General features: G+C 38.0%; 7 protein-coding genes across 7 annotated transcripts; all 7 read right to left on the reverse strand.

Annotated features, from left to right (window-relative positions):
* Positions 1-8,799: 8,799 nt before the first annotated feature.
* On the reverse strand, positions 8,800-11,057 carry PHYBLDRAFT_60901 (hypothetical protein; the record flags this gene model as incomplete). The annotated part of the gene is made up of 5 exons (XM_018440715.1): positions 8,800-8,906; positions 8,964-9,060; positions 9,116-9,463; positions 9,523-9,627; positions 9,708-11,057. 5 exons carry the CDS (start codon positions 11,055-11,057, stop codon positions 8,800-8,802), a joined length of 2,007 nt encoding a protein of 668 aa, XP_018295820.1.
* A 340-nt stretch (positions 11,058-11,397) lies between these two features.
* PHYBLDRAFT_60902 (hypothetical protein) lies at positions 11,398-11,922 on the reverse strand (the record flags this gene model as incomplete). Its single annotated transcript, XM_018440716.1, has 3 exons — positions 11,398-11,570; positions 11,750-11,773; positions 11,799-11,922. The coding sequence occupies 3 exons, from the start codon at positions 11,920-11,922 to the stop codon at positions 11,398-11,400; spliced, it is 321 nt and encodes a 106-aa protein (XP_018295821.1).
* A 1,206-nt stretch (positions 11,923-13,128) lies between these two features.
* PHYBLDRAFT_185624 (hypothetical protein) lies at positions 13,129-14,279 on the reverse strand. Its single transcript, XM_018439111.1, has 3 exons — positions 14,134-14,279; positions 13,955-14,064; positions 13,129-13,865 (listed from the first exon to the last, which is right to left on the reverse strand). The coding sequence occupies exons 1-3, from the start codon at positions 14,261-14,263 to the stop codon at positions 13,356-13,358; spliced, it is 750 nt and encodes a 249-aa protein (XP_018295822.1). The 5' UTR covers positions 14,264-14,279; the 3' UTR covers positions 13,129-13,355.
* A 1,103-nt stretch (positions 14,280-15,382) lies between these two features.
* PHYBLDRAFT_141642 (CCCH-type zinc finger transcription factor) lies at positions 15,383-16,263 on the reverse strand (the record flags this gene model as incomplete). Its single annotated transcript, XM_018430635.1, has 2 exons — positions 15,383-15,902; positions 15,965-16,263. The coding sequence occupies 2 exons, from the start codon at positions 16,261-16,263 to the stop codon at positions 15,383-15,385; spliced, it is 819 nt and encodes a 272-aa protein (XP_018295823.1).
* A 269-nt stretch (positions 16,264-16,532) lies between these two features.
* Positions 16,533-17,658, reverse strand: PHYBLDRAFT_60905 (hypothetical protein; the record flags this gene model as incomplete). The annotated part of the gene is made up of 5 exons (XM_018440717.1): positions 16,533-16,693; positions 16,786-17,096; positions 17,168-17,236; positions 17,294-17,376; positions 17,584-17,658. 5 exons carry the CDS (start codon positions 17,656-17,658, stop codon positions 16,533-16,535), a joined length of 699 nt encoding a protein of 232 aa, XP_018295824.1.
* Positions 17,659-18,702: 1,044 nt separating this feature from the next.
* On the reverse strand, positions 18,703-22,056 carry PHYBLDRAFT_131334 (hypothetical protein; the record flags this gene model as incomplete). The annotated part of the gene is made up of 11 exons (XM_018429417.1): positions 18,703-18,974; positions 19,087-19,163; positions 19,281-19,391; positions 19,489-19,568; positions 19,686-19,738; positions 19,831-20,090; positions 20,182-20,287; positions 20,386-20,533; positions 20,626-21,288; positions 21,371-21,429; positions 21,600-22,056. 11 exons carry the CDS (start codon positions 22,054-22,056, stop codon positions 18,889-18,891), a joined length of 2,100 nt encoding a protein of 699 aa, XP_018295825.1. The 3' UTR covers positions 18,703-18,888.
* Positions 22,057-23,028: 972 nt separating this feature from the next.
* Positions 23,029-26,816, reverse strand: PHYBLDRAFT_76505 (hypothetical protein). Its single transcript, XM_018443163.1, has 6 exons — positions 26,736-26,816; positions 26,584-26,646; positions 25,940-26,506; positions 25,580-25,708; positions 25,226-25,390; positions 23,029-25,104 (listed from the first exon to the last, which is right to left on the reverse strand). The coding sequence occupies exons 1-6, from the start codon at positions 26,767-26,769 to the stop codon at positions 23,348-23,350; spliced, it is 2,715 nt and encodes a 904-aa protein (XP_018295826.1). The 5' UTR covers positions 26,770-26,816; the 3' UTR covers positions 23,029-23,347.
* Between the last annotated feature and the right edge of the window lie 1,087 nt (positions 26,817-27,903).

Below are 27,903 nucleotides of genomic sequence, written 5' to 3' on the forward strand. Positions count from 1 at the left end.
TCCGCCCTTTGTAGGCATTCGATGTCCTCAACCGCCTTCTGGATGCCCGTGATTATGCTTGGTCGCTCGCTCAATCACCTACTCTCAGTCTCGACAACTTCTTGATTATCTTGCGTATAATGAAGTCTCTCATGACAATCGAAGACCCTGCTCCCGTATTCTTTGCATCCCCATGTGATTTGATCAATGAGATTATGTCCAATTTTGATTTTGAGACTTGTCGCTCTATGAAGTCTCTTTGGAACTACTTCTCACCTGCTACACTGTCTTCTGTAACCTTGTTTGATTTGGAAACCGAATTACGCGAGATCAATAATACTATGGACTCTTACCTACCTTCAAATGGTACGCCAGTGAATACTCGAGTTTTTTTTTTTTAAAAAAAAATAACAACTAATTTTCTGAATTTCCCTTTTGTTAATGCTATTTAGAAAATGGTCTTGAGGCTAACGATTTGGTTCTCAGAGCCAAGCCTGATGTCAAGGCTGCTTTAGTCGAAGGAATTGCTACCTTGTACGCAGTCAATGAAAATGATGACAAGGATGCCATTAAACTGGCAAAGTCTCTTCAACATTTACCAGAGGTAAAATAATAATAATAAACATAAGCATTGTGTTATACTTATGCCTTTATATTATTTATAGTATATTCGTCGCCAAATGGAAGCTGAAGGTTCAGTTGAACCCATTGCTGAGAACATCACTGCTTGGGACACCGCTCTCCTTCCTCTCTTTGATTATGCTAGTTTGTCAACCGAGATGGAACTGGTGTCAAGTCTTTACGCTGGATCATGCGATTTATCCAATAAGGTGAGTTTTATAAAGCACCGAATAGACAACTACGGAAAAATACTAATAATCTCATTTAACTGTTAAGGCCGCTTTCGAAGCCCTAGTTGAAAAGATCAAGGCATTTAAGGCTGATTGCTTTAGCAAGACATCACGCCCTCCATTGGATATGGTCCCTTACCAACGATTGATGTGGTTCCTTGACTCAGATTGTAAACTTTTATAATGGTAGTGTAGAGTGGGACATGCATTAACTTATCCTTTGATAGATGAGAACAAGATCGCAAAGAACTTCCCTAGTATGGTCCAGGATGCTTCTCATATCTGGCATCGTCGTTTGTGGCGTTCTAGTGTATTCCAAAAGGATCTTTATTCTCTTATTCCATCTGTAAAGGGAGAAATTGTAAGTTACCACACGCACATATATATGTTTACAAAATTAATTCTTAAAATTATAACATGCATTATAGGATCTTGGTATCTCCTCAGGCTCTCTTAGTTTATTCGAGAGTGTAGAAACCATGGCCTGCTTGAATATTCTGTAAGTTAGAAAACAGACACATTTTTTGGTACTATATAAACTGACAATATTATTAGGTGCTCTGTCGAGAAAATGTCTGCCGATGCTTACGATAATGCTTTGGGCAAGCTCAAGTCTTTAAAACAACTCTTGGCTACCAACACTCAACTCAAAGATAAGAGAGCACTTGAAATCGTCATACTATCTTCTTTGTCTAGACAGGTACATACCAACAGAAACATTGGATACGAATAATATTAAATGATAAAAACTAACGGGATTTTTTTATAGCTTCTTGATGCTTCATCAGATGTTCTTGTTCCCAGTCTGTATGAAAAACTGTGCGCACACTTTGACAAGCTTATTCCATTTGTAAATGATCTTTTGAATTCAACTATCTACACAGTTGACAATGTGCGTGAACATTATGACGTTATCCTGTCGGCTATTGCACAGATTCGAATTATCTTGGAAGATGCAAATATGAATACGTTCTACGTCTCATCAGTAGAGGCTCTCTCGGAGACAATTAGACACTTTAGAAGCAAAGATCTTGTTGCATACTTTAAGTCAGCAGGAAAAACCAGAGTTCTTTTGGGACTTGCATTTGTCTCAGCCTATGTACCCGACTACCCTGTCGATCCCACCTCAGAACCCCGCCTTCGAGTTGATCTTTTGACAAAGAAGAAGCAAGAGTGTGTGGACATCATTGAAGTCAGATCTTCAATCGAGACCTTGTACACCGGAAACACAACCAACCCTGTGGTTGAAAATCAAAAGTTAATTCTTTCCCAGGTCAACGAATCCCTCGCAAAGTCATCGACCACCTTCTCTCTTCGTCCCGCAAAGTCTCAATTGGATGACATCTTCGTTGATCTTCGATATCTTCAAAAGAGTATGCTGGATCGCAATGTAGAGAACCTTATGCAGGACTTGGAAGATACAGGAATGGACTCAGTTTTGCAGCGCGAGGCCCTTTTGCAAGGCAACGCATTGCAGTTCCTCGACCGTGTTCAGGCAAAATACCCAATGTACAGAGATATTTTGCAGCCTCTGCTTGTCGCTGTAGATGATATTAAATATGGTTTGAGAATCATGACCTCCCACCACCGCAACGATACTACCAACGATTTCTTGGCTGAGGTTGTTGAAATGCTTATTCGCGGTCAGGATGGCTCAGAGCTTCCCACCGATTTGGATTGTCATAAACTTGCATCACCTGACACCTTGGCCCAGCTGAAGGAGATCATCTTTGAACGCGCTTCCGCAAGTAACAAATGGTCTTTCTATCTCCGTATCTTAATTATTGTCTTGCAGCGTTTGGTTATGTCTATCAGTGGACACGGTTATATCCGCCTAGAGGATATGACATGCCTGAACGTCGTATTCAACGAAATTGTTCAGATCTGGAAGGCCGCTCAAGTTTACAAGCGTCAACAAGAGATCGAGAGGGATCAGATGTATAAAACACGCGCCAAGAAATACGAACCTCTTACTGATGAAGAACAAGAGGAGCTTGATATGCGTAAAACATTTGCCGATTTTAATGAAGTATATGAAGATCTTGTGGAAGATAATGGACCTCCTAGTAACTCTGGAGCCAAGATGAACACACCAAATGAAGTCGAAGAAGAGTCTGTTCTCGATGATATTGATACTCAGCGCATTGGACATCTCCACAAGATGATTTTTGACACATTCCGCCATGATATTTGCTCCCACTTCAACAAATCATGGGATCGCGAGGTTCTTCAAGCCTACACTATGGCCGGCCAATTGGCAAAAATGGCGTCATCTGCATTTAGTAGCAAGACAGATCGTGTCTGCAATGCTGGTAACCTTCGGGTTGCTTCGATGGCCATTCGTCGCTTAGAATCTGAGGATTCATTCAGTATGACTAGCGATGATATATACGACTTTTACAAGAGTGAGAATGTTGGCGAAGCTAAGCGCGTTGAGCCAGTTATTAGACGATTCAAGAACCGTGTTATAGAAATTCTCGCAGAATGGCCTGAACACGCTGTCCTCCAACAGATTATTGCCGTGTGTGATCGTATCCTTGGATTCTCTATCCTTTCCCCTGTTGCCCAGTTCCTTACTGGTATTGAACTTCTCTTGCAAAAATCTGAGGACTGGGAAGCCTATGCAGCAAAGCATGTTTCGATCCAGGCACAACGCGACGAATTGGTTAGCTTGATCGTCCGCTGGAGACAACTCGAATTAAACTGCTGGCCTAAACTTCTGGCTGCCCAAGAACAATACAGCCAAGATGCCGCATTCACTTGGTGGTTCCATCTTTATGATGCACTCAACAACACCTCTTTTGAGCTCGGTACTGAAGAAGAGAAGGGCAAGAAGACCCGCGAACTTTTGACCGCCCTTGATCAGTTTGTCCAGGTGTCTACTCTTGTAGAGTTTGAGCCTCGCCTCAAGATGGTTGATAGCTTCTATCGCCAGGCTCGTATGCAAGCCGAGTTGGCCAAAACAGAAGGCGAACGTCTGAGCCACGAAACCGTTGCTACCGTGCTTCGTAACGTGTATCTCTATTATGATCAATTCCGTGATCATGCTCGTACTTACCTTGCTCAACTACGCAAGCCAATCGAGAAGGATTTGAAGGACTTCGTCAAAATTGCAAGCTGGAAGGATATTAACATTTACGCCCTGCGTCAGAGTGCCCAAAAGACTCACAGACAGCTTCACAAGTGTATCCGCAAATACCGCGAAATTTTGGGTCACACTATGTTGACCATCATTGCTACATACAACCAGGAGCAAGCCATGTTCCAATACGGCGATGATAAACGATATGACGACACCAAGAAGGGTTTTGTCGATCAGCTTGATCAACCTAAGCTTTGGCTCACAAAGACCAACATCCCATCCACTGTTCCGATCGAGTGGCCTACTACAGCCCAGCCTGTCAAACGTCACTTGGAAAACCTCCAGTCTACCTTAAACAGAATGAGATTGTACTGTCGTGAAGATGTATTTGTTGCAAACAACTATACTAAAGAACTTCCTCTGGAGACATTTATGACCGATATCATTAACCAGATTAAGCACTTCCAGAAGGAGACACCTGCTGTTATGACTGACGAAAATAAGTCGATGGTAAAGCTTCAGAAGCTTCAAAAGAAAAAGGCACTTGTTGATTTCTTGAAAGAACTCAAACGCCTTGGTCTCAAATGGCGTGCAACCACCCTTGCCGAACAGAATGCTGACACATCTCAACTTTTCCGTCTCAAGTCAGCTGAACTCGATTATGTGTTGATGAACAGAGATCTTCAGAAGCAAGACCTGTCTACTCATGGATGCACTAACCAAGACACAATTGACCTGTGGAACAAGGCAAACAACTACTATTACCGCAGTATTGCTAGATTGACTCACTTGCGCAACTTGAGCACAACTCAAGTTCACAAAGATCTTTCTATGCTTGAGGTTGAGCGTTGTATGAGCACCACAGAATATACTTTCTCACTTGTTACAAAGGAGCGTGCCATTCTAACCCACTTTGAGGAACGCATGTCGGTTCTCCAAGGTGTTTGTGTTCAACTGGCTTCGTTCTACGACGCATATTCCCGTGACAGACCTATTAGCCACGATGCTACGCTTGGCCGTCGCTTGACTGACCAAAAACTGGCCGTTGACACACTTGCAGCTCAGTTGAATCAAGCCACTGTAACCATGAAACTCCAGACTGAATACACAACTAGCAATTCTTACCAGCAAGCTTTGGCAGAAATGGAGAGTCTGTGCGCTACAGTGAAAAAGATCCAAAAGACTATTGATTACACCTTCTCCCAACGTTATCTCTATCCCGAAACTAGCACCAGACTCGGTTTCTCCATCTTGTCTGAAGATGTTGAAGAGATGGTTGAATCTCACTACGACTCAATTGATGCTATGCAACCCGCCTTGATGGCCATTATCGACCGCGTACCCCAAGCCAGCCACAGTATCTACCCTATTCTAAACCACATCAACAATACACGCACTGTCCAAACCATCACCAACGATGATCATGTTACAACAGTCATAGATGTTCGCGATAAGCTGTATTCCTTGATTGATGCTATTCTAGTGTCCATCCAAGACCTTAAGAAGGCCAAGACTCCTCCCCCTGTCCCTGTAGCTGCAGCAGGCGAAGAAGAAGAAGTTGTTGCGGAAGATATGGAAGAGAACTACATTCGTTCCCAGCACAACAAACAATTTGCATTGTCGAGTGCTCTTCATTTTGAGGTCATTACTAAGCGTTGCTTGGATGCCCTAAAGATGTGTCATCAGTTGAGTGTTAGTCAGTCACCCGAGATAACCAAAGATGTTTCCCGACTTTTGCAAGATACATATCCTTTCATTCAGCAATACATGCTTGTGGTTCAACACACACTCAGCGAGATTGTCTTGCATCACAAATCGACTGCCAAGCTGTCTTATGCTCTGGTAAATTCGTTTACAATTATCATCAGCAAGGGCTTCTGTATGCCCGAAGGTGCCTCTGACGAAGAAGAGGGTGAAGGTGAAGGCGTTGGAACAGGTACCGGTATCGGAGAAGGTGAAGGTAATAAAGACGTAAGTGAGGAGATTGAAGACGAAGAACAAGTCCTTGGAACCCAGAACGAAGAACAACAAAAGAACGATAAGCAAGATACCAAGGAGGAGAAAAATGGTATGGAGATGGAAAACGACTTTGACGGCGAACTTGAAGATGTCGAGCAAGATGACCAAGACAAAGATGAAGACGATACATCTGACGAAGACGAAGAAATGGATGATGAGATTGGTGATGTCGACGACATGGACCCTGATGCTGTAGATGATAAGATGTGGGGTGATGAAGGAGACGATAAATTGAACGAAAGTGACAAGACAGTGGATCAAGACCAGGGTCAAAGCGAACAGAAGGAATCCGACATTGTTGCCAAAGAAGAAGAAGATGGAAAACAACCGGAAAAGAAGGGCGAGAAGCCAGACTCTTCAGAAGATCCCCAGAAGCAGCAAGAACAAGAAGCTGGCGAAGAAAGTGAGGGCGAAGGTGAAGGCGAAGGCGATGATCAGATGGACGACGAAGGTGAAGACGCAGATGATGGTGAAGATGGCACGGAAAACAACCCAGGTGATAAGTTTAATGCCGAAATTCCTGAAGCTGAAACTCTCGAACTTCCTGATGATCTTAATATGGATGGCGACGGTGACGAAGATGATCAAGGTGAAAACCAAGAAGAATTCCATGATGCTTTAGATACCGAGGCACCTCCTGAAGAAGGCGAACAAATTCCTGAAGAAGAGGAAGATGGCGAAGCTTTCCATGATCCCCTCAACGACGCAACTGAAGCTGAAAATAAGGGAGACGAAGACGAAGAAATGGCGGATGCTACAGCGCACATGGACAATGAAGAAGAAGAAGAAGCTGGAGGAGAAAATGGTGAAGAAGAAGGCGAAGAAGAAAAGGATGAAGCATCAAAGGAAGTCGGAGACTCTGAAAAGAGAAGTGGACAGATTGATGAAGAAGAACCCGAGGAAAACACCAAGGGTCAGAACCACGAACAGCCTAACAGTGACGATAGTGCCGACAACCAATTTGGTGTTCAAGGCGAGGCGGGCAAGACCAGCATGAGCTCCGTAGGAAAGAAAGAGGGCGAGAATGAGAGTGCCGAATCTGCTGAGGCCGATGTTGAACAAGAGAAAAACAAGGAGAAAACCGGCACAGCTGAACGTGGTGCAAACGAAACCAACAACGATGAACCCGAAGATGGTGCAGATGAAGATGCTAAACAGCCAAAGACTAACCCTCAGAGAAGTCTTGGGGATGCTTTGGAGAGCTGGCGTCGTCGCCTTGCAGATGTAGCAGATGCTGAAGAAGACGAAGAAGAGGGTGATAACGAAGACGAAACTAAGAAGACTGATCAAGAAGACTCGGAGAATGTCCAGGTCAACGAGGATAATGCATTCGAATATGTTAAGAACGACGATGAGGCTCACGATATGCAGACACTGGGCAATGCTGCTGCTGATCAATTGCAAGACATGCAACTTGGTGCCATGGATGAAGACACAGAAGACATGGAGAAGCATGCCGGTGAGATGGATATCGACGAAGATTTTGATAACGCTGTAGACACTATGCCGTTGCCTCGAGATACAACCGAGATGGCCGGTGATAACGATACAGAAGGTGTTATTCTTAGCAAGCGAGCTCCCGAGTCTCAAAACAGAGAGGATGTTGATATCTTGACTACCGATGAATCCCTGGTTGCACACGAGCCTCTTGAACAGGAGGACATTGAACGTATGCGTGAGGAGCTCGAAAACCAGGTATCTGAATGGCGCGAAGAAGGCCGTGGTATTGACAAGGCACGCGAATTGTGGCAAAGCTACGAAAACCTGACTCATGATCTAGCCATGGGATTGTGCGAGCAACTTCGCTTGATTCTCGAGCCTACTCTGGCAACCAAGCTTAAGGGTGATTACAGAACCGGAAAGCGCCTTAACATGAAGAAGATTATTCCCTACATTGCCAGTCAGTTTAAGAAGGACAAGATTTGGCTGAGACGTACCAAGCCCAGTAAGCGCCAGTACCAGGTCATGATTTCTGTGGATGACTCCAAATCTATGTCAGAGTCTCACTGTGTACAGCTTGCCTACGAGACTCTTTCATTAATCTCCAAGGCCATGTCCCAGCTTGAAGTCGGTGATATCTCCATCACATCATTTGGTGAACGTATTCGTCTCTTGCATCCCTTTGACCAACCATTCACTTCTGAGTCTGGTGCTTCAGTATTACAACAATTCACATTCTCCCAACAAAAGACTTATGTTAAGAACCTTGTCGAGACTTCTCTTTCTCTTTTCGAAAGTGCCAAACACTCTTCTGGCCCAGGAAATGCCGAACTTTGGCAATTACAACTTATCATCTCTGACGGTATTTGCGAAGACCATGAAACACTCAAGGCTTTAGTTCGTAAAGCTATGGAACAACAGGTCATGATTATCTTTATCGTTGTTGATAACAAACCCGAAAAGGACTCTATTATGAACATGACCAATGTAAAGTATGCGACTGTCAATGGCAAGCTTTCGCTTCAAATGTCACCATATCTTGAAACCTTCCCCTTCCAGTACTTTATGATTCTACGTGATATCAATGCTCTCCCTGAAGCGTTATCTGATGCTCTCCGACAATACTTTAGCTTTGTAGCTGCTTAGATTAGTTGAAATATAGAAATTACTTTTAAATTGGTTTTATTTTTATTTTGATTTAATATTATATATAATGAATAAACAAACAAATAAATAATGAAGACATTGATAAATATTCAACTTTATAAATAAATGAGAAATTATGTAATTATGTGTGAGATACAAGGTGTTGGCAAGGAGTATGGTGTATGTACGAATGAAGGGATGATTAAATGTAGATAATATTAGGATGAGTATAGTAAAGTAAAATGAAAAATATATAGTTAAATAAATAAATAGTAATTAAAATTATTTTTGGGCGTAATTCATGGCGGTGGCAAGTCCGGTAACAATCTTGTGGGCAAGGATAATGTATTCATAGTCTGGATTGTTCGAATCTGTGTGCTTTGCTAGATCTATTGATAGATGTTAATACTTGTAGACCACTTGGGGTACTGGTGTTCTCAATTTACCTGCTAGGAGTAAGCCATAGCGTGCCACACGTTGAATAGGAATGATCAAGTAGTCGCTCATTGTAAAATTTCTGGTTTCCTTTCGTGTGTGCAATTTCTATTACATGTATTTATTTAGCTATCTGTCTTGACGATGATTTGAAAATATATACCTTTCGATACTGCTGGTATATCTTGTTAGTTTGGCAGCTCTCTAGTAGTTTTCTATTGGCTTTATAATCCAACGCATGTCTCAAAAAAGCAACCATGCCTTCTGAAAGCTCGACCAAGTGTTTTCCAATACACATATTGACCTGGCATCTGTAATACTCTAAAGAACCAGCTGAATTTAACTTTGAGTAACTGGATGCCGTCTGATCTGCCTGTTTGTAACGGAATCTTTCGATGATATTTGCTGACAGCTGCATCAAGTCAAAAATGTTTGCGAATGGCTCGATGCTTTTGGGTTTAATGAAAGGAAGCCCTCTGTCAAAGTGATCGCATATAGGATCGTAAAACATCTAATTCAATTAAGTTAGTTTATCTGACATATGGAGCTACTTATATATTATTTTCTTACCACTTTAGCAAAATACAGTTGATTCCAAAACGTAACTTCTGTAGTATAAAACTCTTGAAGAATGAACTTTCTTGTAAGCGCATGCTTTTCTTTCTTTTCTGGTGACTAGATAAGGTAAAAGTCAAGGTGAATTAAGTAAAGCACGTTTCTATTTTATTTTCTTCCAAGTAGATATTTATATTTACCCATTCTTGTGTATTTTTGGGAGCCTCTGGTTTTTTCTGTAACAATGCTTCTACAGACTTACGCCACACATATAACGCCTTTGTTTCGCGTTTAACACTCGTTTTGCGCTTAAGGTGTGCTGCACGTGGCTGCATTGACTGGAATCGAAGGATGGTTTTTTTTGTTTCTGGGTCAATTAGGTCAGGAATGCCTTTTGCAGGGGTTTTCTTTTCTTCAATTTGAGCTATGTTATAGCTAGATCCTGTAGATGATCGGTGGGAAGAGCTAGAAGAGTTACTGATGATTGAGAATGAACTTGCTCTACTTTGAGATTTTGGTGAATCTGGAACCGGAATCTTGTACATAATCCTACAATCTGTTCCTCTTTCGCTCTGAGGGACTGGGACCATTATGTAATTAGGCTTACTCCGTTCCTTAATGTCACTGAGACTCAGTGTTTTGCCGGTGTCTTCTTTTTGATGATCTATAAAGTATTCCGCAGGGCAGCTACACCGACGAGGGAGTGGGCTAGGATTGCTGATAGAGTTTACAGCCACCGCAGAGGATCCAGTGCTGATTCTTCGTGATCCATCTAGTCTTGTTTCCAGTTGGAACCTTTCATTTATAAGTTTAGTCCTCTCTGTATCTTGGATAGATGCTGGAGAAGGAGGCACTTCGCTATCATTGGCCCAGTACATGGAATAAACTTTCAATTGTGGCGGTGGTTCTGGCGGATCATATTTACTGTAGGCTGCTAATTGTTCGTCGGTGGGATTTTGGGACATATGTCGTTTTATTGCCATGTGCGGCCATCTTTTGCGAAAGTTGGTCTGTTTGCATGTACTTTTGTTGATAGGTCCAATATGTTTATCGCACTCTGATTTAAATTGACAATTTAGGCATGGGTTTTCTATTTCTTTGGGCTCTGGAGAAGTTGGGGATGCCCGGGGGGTTTCGAGTCCGATTTCCTCGTAAGAATGTATGGATTCTTTGGATTTATGTTCCTGTGTAGTTACAGACAAGGTGCTTGACTGAGATAAAGTTCTTTTGTGTTTTTTTGTATCATCCCGTCTTCCTAAATGGGGGATTACTGTTGACCATTTTTTTAGCGGTTTTTTGATATGAATGTCTTTTTCCTTTTTGGGTTCCTTAATGATTGTGCGTTCCTCCGAAGAGGAAGACATTGAGGGTGTGAGTTGGAAGGGATACGTATGAATAGATAGCGAGGGAATGTTTGTGTTTTTGGTGAGATCTTCGTTGCTAATTTGTTTATTTTGGTGAGGTTCGATTGCTGGGTTTCTTCTTCTTCTCAACATTATCCAAAGAGTGGTTTGAGGATCAAAGGAGCAAACAAAGTGACAAGCGGCCATTTATTCAGGAAGTGCAAAAAACCAAGCAGTCACGCCGGTTTCTCTCTGTCTTGGTACTACGCTCACGGATTTTAAAATTGCATTGTGTCAAAGCTTCTACACGTGAAAGCATGAAACAGACTAGGAGCTTAGCTAGAAGTTTGTCTACACGTGTAGTGAGGCATGGTATAAAGATGGTGTATTCTCTATATAAAACCTTTGCAGGTTTGCACTGAAAAGTTTGCGCAAAAAGAAAAGTCTGTTTAAATGGTTGGTAAGCAAACCAAGTCCCGGTCACATTATAGTACTAAAAAAAACTTAGTTAATGCTTTGAATATTCGAGATGTGTCCCTTTTTTCAATTATATAACAAATTCACCTATTGAAACAAGATTTACACCAAGAACAATTGCCGCCATCTCCATAATTGGATTTTTTTCTTTTAGTTCCAAAGTCGTAAATACGGTTCTAACGCTTACATCGTATGATAACCACAAAACAATACTCGACCGATAATACGGTAAATAGTATATAACTGTTTAAATACACATAAAAACTATACAGCTATTCATTGTTGTACAACAGGAGAGCCAAGATTGGTAACATAAAATAAAATAAAATAAAATAAAATAAAATAAAATAAAACAAAACATAGGATTCCGTGTTTTCTTGTCGGCGATTTGGCGTTGACAAAGGTGATTCGCAATGAATCACCTTGGAAAAAGGATGCCACGTAATCTAATATATATATATATATACATACTTCTATTGGGTTGGTTGGATAAATCAATAGGTGTATGTTTAGCATATAAAACAAAGCAAAACAAAAACAAAAGGTTGACCTTAACATCTGATGTAGAAATACTCTTTTGAATTTGCCTCTTCATGTTTATAGAGATAAGACTTTCCAGAGTGGCTGACAAAGAAATACAGCGAAACTGTGGTTTTAGTTATCCAGATATGTTACTTCGACAGAATCCCGTTCTTTCCCGAAGGGAGCATATTTGCCAGACTTCTGGACCTTTGGATTAGTGCTTTTTTCTTTTATAATAAAAAAGTGCGTTTTAATCATTTAGATAATTCAAATTTACAGCTGTATCGTTGGATTTTTTCCCCAAATACATTTGTTTTGTTGCATATACCATTTTGTGCCACAGTTCTTTACTTTTGTGGTCAAAGCGTGTTTGAACAAATTGTATATATATATACAACATCCTGAGTGAGATCTGTTGACTAAGGATTGTTAATTTAATTACAATAATAATAATTGTATAATATAAAGACTTTGACTTGATTTTCATCCAGTTATATTCAAACAATCCCGGAGTTAGATCCTTTCTATACCTCTTTACATAATAAAAATTAATTGTAGAATTTGCTTTCATTAGATTACAAAGTCCCAATAGGATGATCAATTATCACTAAAGTAACATACGGCTGTATATTCGCGATATTTTGTGGGGTAGAATATGTAGTTTACCCGTATATTATCACAAAAATCCATATATTTAGTATCGCTACCCCTGTCGTGCTAGTACCTGTCTTTATTCAAAATCTTAACCCCTACTTAGTACTTGAAATACCAGTAAAGGTACGATAACCAAGGCAAACTTTCGAGCAGAGAATAACACACACACGCACACAAATAATAATAATAATAATAATTGAGCTCCCATTTTTTTTTCAAAGAACTGAAATGAAGTTCATGTACTCAAATCCGGTTATTTCTGGTAGATATCAAAGCTTTTCCGATAATAAAGAAACTTGAATGCATGTAACATTTATCGACCCAGGGATGGAGGTCTTTGGTACTCTCAATTGTTAATTAAACAAAGCGGACAAATAAATTAATAATAATAAATATAAACCCAACCATCATTTTTTTAGTGGACTTTGATACACTTCTTTAAAGTCAAGATTAACCATGATTGGTTTTGTCTTACAATATACAGGTTTCTAAAGTCACTCCTTTGGTTTGCTGAGAATTCAATTTAAACCCTAGCGTATTCTATATAATAATCAATCTACTAGATCTACTAGATCTTTTATACGATTCGTATAACATTCTAGCCAACAAGAATTACATATTTGTAGATCGATCATAATATGATTATATAATAGAAAATCAATGTTGACAAAAAGGCACACAGATAAAAATAGAGTTATAAATATATAAAAGGATCAATTATCCGTAAAAGGACTTGGGATTGGGATTGGTGGCCGCATGTCGATTCAAGAAGTATCTTTTACTAAGAGTATCTTGATCATCGTGTTATTTTACATTATATATATATATATTAGACTTTCTATATTGATTAAACTAATCATCAAATAGTTCTCGAAGTTTCTTTTCTCTGATTTCTTCAGGCGTTTCTACTCGAGTTTGTTGTTTTGGTTGTTGTTTCTTGAGTGCCTGCATAAGCTCTGGTGATGGTGCATTATCCTTCATAGCCGCTAATTTGGCCTTGCTGTATATCTCATTTCTGAGTTCACTCTTCTCAACAGCATCCTTCCATTCTTGCTTGTTGTTCACCCACACCGCTAAACGACGGCCATTCTTGTCATCCAAGGCAGGAGGCATAACTGCGATATTGTTGTAATGGTTCAATAATGTTTTTAGTGTACCCTCTCCCAAATTGTATTTGGCAGAAAGGGCCTTAAGTGTTTCTGGCTTGTCAAACTCGCCAGGCGCTGATCTTTTTCGTGCTTCCATAATAGAGTAAAGATCATCAATATGAATTCGATCAGGCAATTGAGACGGATCGGCAACTCTTTCTTCTGCCTCTTCAATAAGTTGACGCTGGTGAAGGATACCAAGCATCGCATCAGACTAAAACAACAGAATTAAATTCAATTTATTAATTCACTTGCTCTTTTCTATTTCGACTCTTTTTTCTTTCTTTTCTTTGGTAATCTTACAGGGCGCATCTTGGTAAGAGTTGGTTCAATCTTCACAGGACCCAACTTTGTTAAATTCTTATGGAGTAAAGGATCGCGTACTTCTTCTTCAAAGAAATCCTCTTTTAGATCTATGTTAATCTCCAACAATGTTAGTTCCGCGTATGTACAAATTAACAAGTCATCGGTCATCTCATCACCTGTGGTAGCAAGTGGATCCCTGGCTGATGCAAGTGTTGAAGGTGATTCACGTGGTACACTAGTTAATGTTTCTGCTCTAGCATTCTTAGGCAAGCGTCTGCCTACTTCTTTGGATGCCTGGGCTCCCATAATTTTAAAATATTAGTGTTCAAAGTGAATAATAACAATGCAATTAACTCCTGTCACCCCAGATAAAAAAGTCACTTAAAATATTGAGTTATAATGAGAAATGAAAGATTCTGGGTTGAAGTTCTCTAATTATTTAAAAAGGTTATCATTTTTGCTGTATTCAATACAAACCAGCTTGATTTCGTCTTGAATTTATAGCTGTGTCCGTAAAACAAAAGCCAATAAAATCTAGACATGTATATGTGTTTAATACATATACATATATATATATTGCAACTTGAGAAGCTTAGCAATAGGACTCCTTTCATTTCCCACAAGCAAGCTTTCTACGTCCATTGCTTACTATTTCATTCTTTTTTTTTTCTTGAAAAAAACTTGGCGCAAGTAGACCTCTTTATGATACAGAAATTATAAAGTATTGTGCTTTATGGCTGCCTATTAACATACACGACGGGTAATAATACACCAAGTAATGTCTTGAAATTTTTTGATTAATTCCTGTAACTTTAGTAAGACATCAACCAAGTATAAACCGATTGATACAATATATATATATATGTATTAGGAAATGTAATAGATAAATTCTCAGATAGTGTACTTGTTAGTTAATTCAACTATGTAGCCAAGTTATGGCCTCAATTCTTGATTCTGACTTGGCCAGGGTGTGTTGAAGTTTCGTGTACTCCTTTTGTATAGTCTTCGCACCTGGCTTCCCTACAATACCACTTTGACTGATAAAATCGTAGTTGTTTCAACACATTGCCAAACGCAACCCAAGGACCAAGTTTAAGACTATGAGTTATCGTAAACCTTATACATATGTTCCATTAAAGTAAGATTATAAATAAATAGATAAATAGATCGACGGATAGATAAATAGGTAAATAGAGATATAGATATATGTATATAGATAAATAAATAAATAGATAGATGAACAGAGCTTATAATAATAATAATAGTAAAAGAAACAAAAGGAAAAATTCTGGTGAAACTGTTCTTTGGCTGAATACAGACAAGATAAAATAAAAAGGAGAAAACACAGAGAGTTAATAATTTTGATTGTATCAGCATCAAGACTTGGTTCCGAGTGAGAGATAGAGAATGTCTGGCTTTGTAGGACTAATAAGGAGAGACACAAGTCTCTAATGGAATACCCTGTTCTGGCTCTGTTGTGTGGCTCTTGGGTAAATCTTCAGCAATATGGATGCTTTCGGATGAGCTGCTGAGACTATCTCTCCGACTAAGACTGATCGTATCCTCAATTTCAAGACCAAGTTTTGAGTTCCAAATAGTGTGCGCCGGTTCTGAACCACTATGAAACTGTTCTTCTTCCTGCTGTTTTGAAAATGCAACCGCCGGGTGCGAATTTTCAGATATTTTCTCTTCTCTCCTAAAGAATCGAGACTCATGGCGAGTTGAGCTATTAATTGGCAATGCCGTATATTTAAATGGTATCAAGGCAGCTAGTTCATAGCTCAAGCTTGAAGGATCGATGTCGTGAATGTAGGTACAACGAGTACCATACGGACAAGCACCTTCTTCATGATAAGCACGACACAACTGAGTCTTGTAGCGATTGTGTCTTGGAATATCACGAATTTCCTTGTTACCGTGTGCATACTGACATTTTTTGCCGTATCTTGTACGATTGACATTGATGGTTAAGATACGAGCATAAATATGTATTTGTTGTAGATATACCTGCAATATCCAATTTCTGACCAGTTTCTACACACTTCTGTCTTGTAAAGCATTATTTGTTTCCCTTGGCTTGTCACTGGAGATTTTGAGCTATTTGTCTCATTTGTTGCTCGTCTTGTAGATGCTGAGCATGGCTTCTTGTGGCTTTTTTTCGTATTGATTTTTGTGGTTGAAGGCTTTGTGGTTTCTATTTCTTTAGTTTGATTATTTTGTATTTTTAAAGATTCTTTGGTATCAGACGCATGCTGATATGATTGAGTGGTAATCAATAACTTTGAATTCTTATTGCTGTTTTGCATTAGATTGTAAGTTAGAAGAGGAAAGAAAAAGAGAAATCAAAGTAAATTGGTTATAGGTGGATGACGGTGTGATATATCAGACTGTAGACGTGTTCCATTAAATGAATAATAATAGTAGTAATATATATATATATATATATATATACATGAGTGCGATTAAACTATATTGATTCAAGTTCGTCAAGTATATATCAACTAATAAACAGGTCTATCTTTGATAAATATAAATAAATTTTAAAGAATTCAATGACAACAACCAAAAAGTACGTCTAATCTAAATACTCGATCATACTGCAGGTCTGATCTCCTCGTATACAAGTATACCAATCACCTATGCGACACTTGATATCTGTCTTGAGTTTACAAGGACAATTCGACGGCTCACGTACACACTTTAGGGTAGATTCACACAAATATCCATTACAATTTACTAAAAAAAAATACCAGGTTAATAAGAGAAAGAAAAGCCTTGAATTTAAATCTCTTTGCAAAATACTTTAGAATGAGCATTATGTAGCTTACCTAAATCTGACTTTCGCGATGCCGGTGTCTCGGGAAAACCAAATTGTGGGGGAGCTCCTAATGGTACTTCTTGTTGCCCAAACAACATGCTCTTAAAATCAAATGCTTCACATTCCCAGTGAATAAATGTCATCAAAATCAGACACACAAAAAAATAGTGATGATGTTGCATAGTAGAAGGATTGTTGGACTTCTCTGTACGACCAAAGGCTTTAAAAACTGAATGGTCTGTGACTGTGGTAGAAACGAGGATTTGCGGAAAGGGAGGTTTTTTTTTATCCACGGGCCAAATCACAGATAAGCTTAAAAGCCTGATTAATCCAGAATAAGACGATTGTTTGCTAAGAGCTACTCAAACAGTCTTTAACAGCACGATACCCACCTTTCTTTAGCTGTTTCATGTATACTTAATGTCTTGGCAATGGATTCATTATATTTTCTGCAAGATTGGCTACCAAGCTGGAAATAGTTTTTTTCGTATATGTTACATTCTATCGTCAAATTTTACCGTAATACTTGCTCTCTAAAACATTTAGCTGTCATCTTTTTACTTTTTTCATTTCCCGTGTTTTCCTTGATGGTTTTTCGTTCCTGTTAGTTTATAAGAAGGTTTTGATCTTGCTTGTTCAGCTACTGGCCGAAACTTAGTGGGGGAATTTCTTTTATTAAACTTCTTGGTGAACATCTATACAATCCACCATTGAATTCATCTTGCATCATATATCTTCGTTTTTAAATGGTCTCAGTTGTTCTCTCTGTCACTATGAGCTGAACTCTCTTCAACACTTTATCTCTTACTGTCCATGAAAGTTTCAGTTGTGGAGAAAGATCATGGCGACCTCCACCATAGCCTATTCCATTCCGTGTGCTCATTGGGCTACTGTCTTTGACAATACCCCTTCCTTTCTGATATTATCGTAACCAAAGCCGCGACTTCCATCAGTCAAACGCATGTCTTTACTCTTTGCTAAGGTTTTATATTTCATTTCACTTTTTTATACTTGACGTGGACACATTAAAAGTTCAAAAATGTAAGCCGTATTATTGCATGAAAGTTTTAGAATGTTCGGAAATTTTGTACTTCTAAAACGAAATTTGAAAAAAAAAAAAGTTCAAGCGACTTTGACCGGATAGTCTTCTTCCATTGGCACTTGGATTAAGAAGAATATCATTCTTTTGATGGAAGAGATAGTATTATGAGCACTAATTTTATCTAATATGTATTTGAACTTTTTTTTAAAAAAAAAAATGTGGACAATCATAAATTCATCTTATTGGTTAAGCGTATTTTTAAGCTTTTTAGTCTGTCTATACCTTATATTTTTAAGGCTGTGCACTGTATGCACCAGCAGTATCAGTAAAATACAAAAAAAATCTTTATATAAATCCCAAGATTTCTTTATCAAATAGAGAGGGTATTGACTTATGGCAAATTACCTACTACTATATTAGACGAGTCTGTTGCTCTTGGTTTAAATAATTTAAATTTTAGAATATATACTTTTAAATTAACCATAATTTTATGGCACTTTTTCCCAAATTTTCCACAGCAGCCCTCTATTTTTCTAGTGTTTAGTATTTCAGAGAAGACTTGAAAATAATTCTTAAAAAAATCCTTAGCTGAAAGAAAAAGTCGATTAGGTTCATTATTTTCTATAACAAGAATATTCTGTATACAGGATGAGTGCCGAGACTATCTGAATCTAATCCAAAGAAAATAAAATGTACAACAATAAGACTAAATCAAATTCACAATTCCCATGTACCAAAAAAAAATTCTAAAATAAAAGAACCGTGGTTATTATTATTATTAGGGTAAGAAACTATATATGATTTCTATACACTGAAACCCATTATAATTGGTACTCTTTCTTTTTCTTTTCCATTGATTGGTAACACATACATATATTTTGTTTTAACCTTTTTATTATATCAGATAAGGTCTATAATAAACGCACGTACCTATCCAATATAAGTGCTTATGTGTGTACGTGCGTATTTTTCTTTTGGTTTCGCAAATACGCATACAATACATATGATTGTGGATCTTTGGCAAATGGGTTGGGTATTTGGGGGAAAGAATATTATGAATTACATGGTCAATCAATTATTTGCTTCATTAGCTTCAACTTTAGTCAGACTCTCTTTTTCTTCATTTTGCTGCTTTTGCCACATCTCAAAATAGACACCTAATAAATCCAAAGTAATTCCAGGTATTTAGTTTCTCTAGTAAACCTTTCTTTTTTTTTCATTTATAGAACTCCACCCACAGTTAATTTTTTTTTGTGTTTTTTTTTTTACCTTTATTGATCTTTGAGGCTGTCTGCTTGATGAGTTCTTCATGACTTCCTGACTCCACAATCTGACCATCTTTTATGCTATATTATAATAACTTGGACATCAGTAACCAGCAAAAAAGCACCCATATATATATATATATATATATATATATATATGATAATACACTTTTCTTTAAAGGCAAAAAAAAAACTTACACTAGAATTAGATTTGCGTTTACAATTGTCGATAAACGATGAGCAATCACAAGTGTAGTACGATCTTCTGTCATTTTATCCAATGCAATTTGGATCTGCCGTTCTGTAGTACTATGAAATAAGAATTAACGCAATTAACCTTGATAGTTTGTATTCCGTTACATAAATATATATATATATACAAGTATTTTAGCTTAATTCTATTTACTTGTCCAATGCGCTTGTAGCCTCATCCAAAAGGATTACAGATGTATTCTTGAGAATAGTACGTGCAATGGCTACCCTTTGCTGTCCACACAGAAGAAGAAAAAAATAAGCTTTTTTTGTACTTTTTTTTTCACGGCCACACTATATGCGCGCACACACACAATATACATATATACATATATATATATATATTTGTACCTTTTCACCCCCACTCAGCCGAAGACCCCGTTCTCCAACCTTTGTGTTGTATCCTAAAAAAGTAAAATGATAATAAAGTAAAAATATTAGTTACCGATAAAAAACAAAAACACAAACAAACAAACTAACTGACTGACTGACTAACCATCAGGGAAAGACATAATTCTGTCGTGAATTTGAGCAGCTTTAGCCGCATTGATCACCTGTTCTTCCGTTGCTTCCACATCTCCATAACGAATGTTGTACAGGATCGTGTCGTTGAATAGGACGGTGTCTTGAGGAACAACGCCGATTTTATCTCGCAGTGAGTTTTGTTTTACTTTTGAAATGTCTTGTCCGTCGATTAGAATACGTCCAGATGTTGGATCGTAAAATCTGAACAAGAGTCGAAGAAGTGTTGATTTTCTATTTTATTTTTTATTTTTATTTTTTTTAAAAAAAGAAGACCATATTTAAAAGAGGTTATTGCTTTTAATATATATATATGAGAACTTACCCTCCTCCAGATGGTCCTACCAAGGCAGCTGTTGTACCCTTTGGAATCGAAAAAGATATATTTTTCAAGTTAGCTTGGCTAGAATTGTATGAGAAAGAGACGTTATCTAAATATCCAAAAAAAAAAGAACAAACAGTCAATTATAAGAAGAAAAAGACATCAGTTGTGAACCAATTATCATTATTATCATTAGCCAAAATTTACCAAAAATAACATCGCCTTGCTTTATAACAAGCTCTTTTGCATCAGGTACATCTTGAATCGTATTCTTTTCTTCAAAGAGCTCAAGCATCTTTTCCATATCGATAAAGCTCTGTTGAATCATTCTATAATACATTCCAAAAAAGTGTAGCTATTTGTTTGTGATTTAATACACGTCATTATTAGCTTAATGTTTTACTGGATTATGCATGTTAACAAACAAAACAAAAGTCCTTGGCTTACCGGGGTGTATAGCTGCATCATGTATATATTAAAGGCAACAAAGTCTCCTGCTGTCAGCTGTCCACGGGAAACTTCCCATGCAAAAAGCAAGCTACCTGCCAAAAGGCCTGTGGTAATTATTGTATTCTGAGTGAGATTGAGAATATTGAGTGAGATGGAGCACTTCCAATCTGCCTTTTGGTACTCCACAATTGCATTCTTGTATCTCTCAATTTCGTACTCTTCGTTTCCGTAGTATTTCACAGTCTCGAAATTTAACAAGGAGTCAACGGCCTTGGCGCGGGCATCGTTATCAATCATGTTCATCTGGCGCCTAAAGTTGTTGCGCCATTCGGTTAATTTTATGGTAGCATAGAGGTAGAGAACCATGGTGGCTAGTACGATCAGACCAAAAGGAGGTGAGAATCGAGAATAGAACACAAAAACGGCAATGAGAATGTTTGCCAAGGCAGGGAAGACTTGAAAAACTATCTGGTTCAGTAACTGGACAATGCTGCTTGTTCCACGATCCATTACTCGAAGTACTTCGCCTGTCTTGCGGTCGATATGAAATTGAATGGATAGGCTGTGGAGATGACTAAACATTTTGACAGATATATTGCGGGTCGTGTGTTGTGCAATAGGGATCCACAGCCAGTTCTGAATTACTTGGATAAGGCCAGACTATTTTCAAAAGCATTGATTAGAATAATAATATATTGTTATTATTTTGGTGTGTGTATATTTTGTTTCCTCTTTTTATTACCCCTCCTTGCAAGAACTTTAATGCAATAAAGGACAGAACGGTTGCCCATGCAAATTTCCCTTTACATATGAATTGTATTGTAGTGAGTTATTAAACATTAATAGTATTCTTTTTTTTTGTTATTAAGTGTATGTATGTATGTAGAAGTGTAAAAATAAATAGTAGTAATAACAATCAGAAATTTGATATCAGCTATTTATTTATTTATTTATTTATTTATTTTTTTTACCTGGATTGTCCTTCATTCCATCCACTAATTTACCAATCTGAAGAGGTGTAAAGACATTTATGACCAAGCCAATGACCATTAATGCAAAGCACAGCAATACGGTCAACTGCAACTTCAGATTATTCTGCGGCCAGATAAATGGCAAGACTTTTTTCAGTTTGCTAAAGAAATTCGAGACACTACTAATCTTATCAGGTTCTATGGGGTGTCCTTCTAAGTGTGAGCTTGACGTGGATCCATATCCATAGTTTGGATTACGGTCTAAACTTGACAAAAGAGGCTGGGTTTTGCTTTGAGGAAGAGAGCGAGATAAGAAGTGTATGACGGAGAGGATGGCAATGAAGATGATGACTATGTAGCGTACAACAAATACAGCCAATAATGCGCTGTCGAATACGGAGAATATTGTACCTAAATCAAAAATTTGATATATACAACAAGAAAAACACGCACACATTTTTTTTGCATACACACACAGTTGTGTTTGAAAAATAAAGGAAGGGGTAGAATAAACTATCAATGCCTCGATGAAGAAGAAGAAGAAGAAAAGTCTTGATGACATCCACCTCTTGTACTATATCTCATTGTTCTATAGATGTATGTATATATCTATCTTTTTACCTGGTCTAGGATTATGAATGGCTTTGATCCACAATCGGGCAATGTCAGATTCCCAAATCAGAGCAATCATCCAAAACACATAAGGGAGCCAATGCCATTTTGAGAATAGATTAGTCTCATGAATTAAAAGGCCCAGGTTGATTACCCAAGCAAGCCAAGAGCAAGCAATGTAATATGCCAAGATGTTAGACATCCAATAATGATCAACAAATACTCGAATGATCATAATTGCAGTGTCGCCAACAAAACTAATGAGGACAGCAATGCATAATATGATGATCAATTTCGAGAGAGGTGATAATCTACTACTGAGTTCTGATGATGATGTTTGGACTCGATTTATTCCTGGATTGTGGCGAGTCTGTAGATATCGCCCGAGGCCAAACGCAGTAACAAGCGTCAGGAGCACAGTAGGAGAAAGAAAGAAAGGGGAAGACCAGATGAAAATCCCAGAAGAGTAGTATGGTGGAAGTGGATAGAATGTGTCTGGTACACTAAAAAGCTTAGTTGACATGGTCAACGGAAGTTACTAATAGTAGTTACTGAAAGAAAAAATTGTAAAGGAATATTAATGTGAAGCTGCGAATAAATAAAGAGGTAGGTAGATAAGTAAGCTTTTTTTTTTTTTTTTTTACAAAAGAAAAAAAAAACGTAAATATAAAATTTATAAAGAATAGGTGTGTAGTTTTTGCACACATATACACAATCTCTACCTTTAATTAAAGTACAGCGAGGCTACACTCATTAAATATATATACTTGTGTAAAGGAAATGTACACACATAGATAAAGAAGCATAATTTATAATAAATATTGATAAAGAATTGTCTTTTTTTTTATTAATAATAATAAAAGAATGGAGGAAGGATAATATACATTTGATCATGGATTTTTTTTTCTTATTTTTAGCTTTTTGAATTTATACATAATGACAGAAAAATACAGTAATGGCAATGGCTTTGGAGCTGTGAAGGAAGGGAAATATAGATACATACATATGAAAATCAAGGAATGGACAAGAGAAGGTAATTAAATAATGAACAAAGGAACGTTTACTTTGAAAGCAGAAATCAAAATACTAATAAGAATAAGAATAAATAACAGAAGAAAGAAAAGAAAAATAAGGTGTTAGTAATAATCTTCGGCAACAACTGCAGCAGCTGAAGTCATGTCGGCAGGAGGTCTCAGGAATGCATCAAAGTAATTGTTGAGTTTATTAATGTCATTGTGTTCATTAATTTTTACTCGAGTGCCAATGTAACCATCCGGTCGAACAACGACAATTGTCGGCTTTGGAATAGAATAAGCAGTGTGACACTGTTGATCATGGTCAAGATAAACATTTGAAAGACCACAGGGAAATGTGTTGTGCAGCACAGAAGGTGGTGTTTCGGTAAGGAATTTTGAGACTTGGTTTTTTGTGGAGGTTGTTATGTAAATGAAATTGAAAAGCTGGTGGGGTTTGTCTGCTGAGCTATCGTTGTTGATAGTTGAAGTTAGTGATGTCCGAGGTTGTTCAAAAGAAGTAGACCAGGGACCGATCTGTAAAGAAGAGACGGGCGAGAGAAGAGACGAGGTTGGGCTGGTTGGTGGTATTGTTGCTGGCGGCAATGAGTTTGTGACAATACTGGTGATTTTGGAAAGTGATCTTGCGGAACGAGAAGATGTTGATGATCGTTGAGATGATATAGAAGAAAACGATGACCGGCTGTTCTCATTAGAATGTCCAGATTCTACGTCGGATACAGAAGGCGGCGACTGAGGGCTTACGGGTTGCACAGTTGTATTTTCTTCGACTAGAGTTTGGTATACGTGAGGCGAGTTTTCGTAACAGTTAAAGAACGAATTGGGATCATCGATACGGCGTTTCAAGGAACGTAGCATCGAGACATTTTCTTGGTCCGCAAGCGAGCCACAGAAGACAAGGACAGTGAAAGTTACAGGTATTCCTTTGGTAACTATCCGCTCTCGTAACTGATAATTGTTGGTTTTGATACTCTTCCATCTTTCTACTCCACTGCTTGTTGTCATTGGACAGGCTGTCAGGACATCATTTTCATCTGATGGTCGGGATGAACATTTGACGAGCGAGTGGGTACCCATAGCTTTTTTTAGCATGGGACCAACACGATTAAATGACCAAGTAGTAGCTGTTGAAGCGTTAGACTGTGATCTGGAACGTCTCGGTTGCGCTCCAGCAGCAACTGAGACGTCAGCAACTCCTGTTCCTGCAGATGTTGATGCGGATGCGATTAAGCCAGTTGCTGAATTTTTGGTGCTTTCCATCATCTTTGTAGCTTCTGAGGTTTGGGTCTGAGTCTGTGAGAAAAGCTGAAGCAGAGTGTATGGTTTTAGTTTTGCATCTGGAGCGAGTGAGCCAACCGCGCCAGTCTTGGGTTCATTTGAGCCCATTTTTGAGGTAGCCATTGCGAGCATAATGTCCATGATGTCCATGGTGTCTATCGAGGCTGCCCCTAGTGACAGCGTACTTTCAGAACCATGATTAATTAGGTTATGTTCATAAGACGACTCTCCCATTAATTGATTCTCGTTGCGCTGCATTTGGTACGACGCTTCCTGTCTACGTGTCGAATTGAGACCCGAAATGAGACCTGGCATTATGCGGCTGGCAATCAGACTCATGGAGGCATAGCTTGCTTCGACGGTATCGTTGTGTTTTGACTTGAATTCAGAATTAAATGTTTCCAATAGTTCTGGAGAAGCGCGTTTTCGGAGATGTAAGAATAGTTTCCACGATAAATTGGTGGCATGTTCCAACCCAGGGTTTGCAGAGAACAAACAGGGTGGACTGACTTGTTGGGCAGCGCCTCCGAGCAAAAAGTAACGTTGATCAATGCTGACTTCTTCAGATGCCTTGTCACCAGCTGTACATATATAATTATATTTAAATGTTATTACTGTTATAAGATCATATATATATATATGTGTGTGTGTGTGTATTGTATTGTATGGGTATACAAAATAGTTGTGGGAAAATAGACTGACCTCTCCATGAAGAATAAGAATATACATGTCCAAAATCTATCTGATATGGCTCCATGATGGATCGAATGTGTTGTTGTGCCGAGGTAAGTAATGCGTTTTCGTCTATGGGCAGGTGACTCCAACTCTCAAGATGCTCAACTATAAAATACATTCTATCACGGTGGCCTGGGAAATATATAAGTATAATAATCATACATATCGAGTCATAACAGAAGTAGAAGTAGTAGAAGAAGAAGAAATAGGGGGCTAGGTTAGTACTAAAATACGGATGAAACTGGTTGGGTTTCCTTAATAAGCATAAAAGTAGAGACTGAAACCGGAAACAAAGAAATGTATTTGTGTGATTTTTTTTACCTACAACCATGATCATGTATTCGCCCTTGTTTACGGTAGACATTGTTCGTGTCCCAGGGTAGTTTGTTGTTACAGATGCCTCAAGTGTGTAAAATTTCATGTGCAGGTCCTTTCCCCGTTGAGCGAGGCCTGTGAATATCAAAAGATTACAAGAAATCCCATATGTTAATAAATATAAAATCTTAAAAATATTAAAACTTAAAAAAAAAAAAATCCCAGAGAATATTTCTATTTTTGGGAGTCTTTTGTGAAATGGCGCGAATTCTGTGCATAAGAAATGTGGTCCCCAACAGAACAAAAATAAAGAAATAAAAGTGCATCACAGCTGTTTTTGGTAACATTTGGGGGATGATCTCATACCTAGTTTCTGTCTGACAAATCCCTTTGTACCATCTGCACCTATGATTATACGCGATCTCCAGTCGTGGACCTTTCCGGTCTGAACGTCTCTAATTGTCGACATGACTTTTACCACCTCTTCCTCCCTAGAACTTCCAAATGACTGTCTAGACTCATTGGCAAACCCAAAGGATTGTCTTGAAGGATCGATAAATGAGCTATTGAGCGGAGAAGCACTTGTGGTAGTATTGTCGGAGTTCTCGTCTTCAAAATCTACAAGTTCATGGCCGTATTCCACTCGGATACCTTGATCAAGAAGTGTGTTTTGGAGGATTGCACATATCTGAGAGCATTCACACGAGAGACACCAGTCGTATTCGGTTGACGAGTTATCCCAGACGCGATAATTGTAAGGCTCAAATGAAACGGCTGTGCTACCGTGTCCTTTGTTTTTAAAGGCATAAAAGCGCCAATGTTTTACGCCTTGATTTATGATCTGGTTGGCTATACCAAGTGACTGGAATAGCTGAACTGATCGTGGAGACCAGAGAATGGCAGGATTTGTTGTATTGAGGTTGTCTGCTTTGTCTATCATTTTGATGCATAATAAGGTTATTAAATTGGCAAACTTGTGTGTGCGTATGTTTTTTTTTATGTAGCGTTACCGATTATACGAACAGATATACCCATGCGAGATAGGAGGAGAGCGGTGTAGAGACCAACGGGTCCTTATTAACAAAACCAAAGAAAAAGAAAAAGAGAAAGAAAACATGGATCAGTATGGGAGTTGTTTTGTTGGTTGAAAAGGATATCCTACCAGCACCAATGATTAGTACTTCTGATTCTTCCATAGTGAGTGGATGCGAGTGATTCTGTGTGTGTGTTTGTGTTTTTTCTGACACTTGGTGTAAAGTAGAATATGATAAAGAGAAAGAGAGCAAAAAGTGAAAATGCACTCAAAAAAGCTATTTTTTTTTTAAAAAATAAATAAGCGGATAACCAAAAAGAAGTATGGATATGAATAAATGTGGAGTAAGATATATAATATTGGTTCAGGCACACAAAAGTAAAATCATCCCCAAACTAAGCGTAGTAAATTAACGATCTGTAACACACGGATTTAACTAAATACCTTATTTCATTTTTACTGTATACAGACTACACACATTATACACGCTGTATAATTTTGCATGTAGAAAAATATATAAATACCTATATTTATATGCCTTTACATACATATATATATATACATGTGTGCATATGTTCTTTCAATATTTTGGCCTTATAAAATAATAAGTGCATTTCATATAAAAGTAACGGTAGTTCTTTCACACTCCGGGCTAGCAAAGTATCTGTAATATGTTCGTATCCCGTTGTAAACCAATGGAATCTTAAATAATGTTATTTAGTCTTAATTTTATTTATTATTATGTAATAATTGGTGTAGACAGATCAAAAGGTACAAAAACAAAGTTCAAAATGAGCTTAGCCAATCGGACTATCTTGCTACTGTCCGCACATAATGCATAACATTGGCTTCACCAAAATGTTCGTCTCTCTTTACTATAAAATGTCTATGAAAATGTATATATCATTTATGTGCTATCATAAGCTTATATTCGAAACCTATACTTCTCTACATATTTTCACTGTTTGAATAGCGTCAGTCTAGAAGAAAAGATAGGATAAAATAATTGACTACCACTATAATTAAGGTTTGACAAAAAAACTGACAATTTTTAGTCAAATTCGTAGACTAATGGTGTTAGTGTTATGTTGCTTTTCTTTTCCAAGGCACTGGGTTTGTTCTTTAGACCAAAAATTGGAGTACCCAAAGGTCTCTGATAAGATGCGTGTATTAAGGTCAAAGCAGAGTAATGCCTGCTAATAAATACAGACAAAGTAGATTAATAATGATAGCGGCGATAAGCATTCTCTTTTCTCTTTTCTATTATAATAAGAATGATTTTATTATTTCAATTTTC

The sequence above is a fragment of the Phycomyces blakesleeanus genome (assembly GCF_001638985.1).
Source record: "Phycomyces blakesleeanus NRRL 1555(-) unplaced genomic scaffold PHYBLscaffold_4, whole genome shotgun sequence".
Classification (NCBI taxonomy): Eukaryota; Fungi; Mucoromycota; class Mucoromycetes; order Mucorales; family Phycomycetaceae; genus Phycomyces; species Phycomyces blakesleeanus.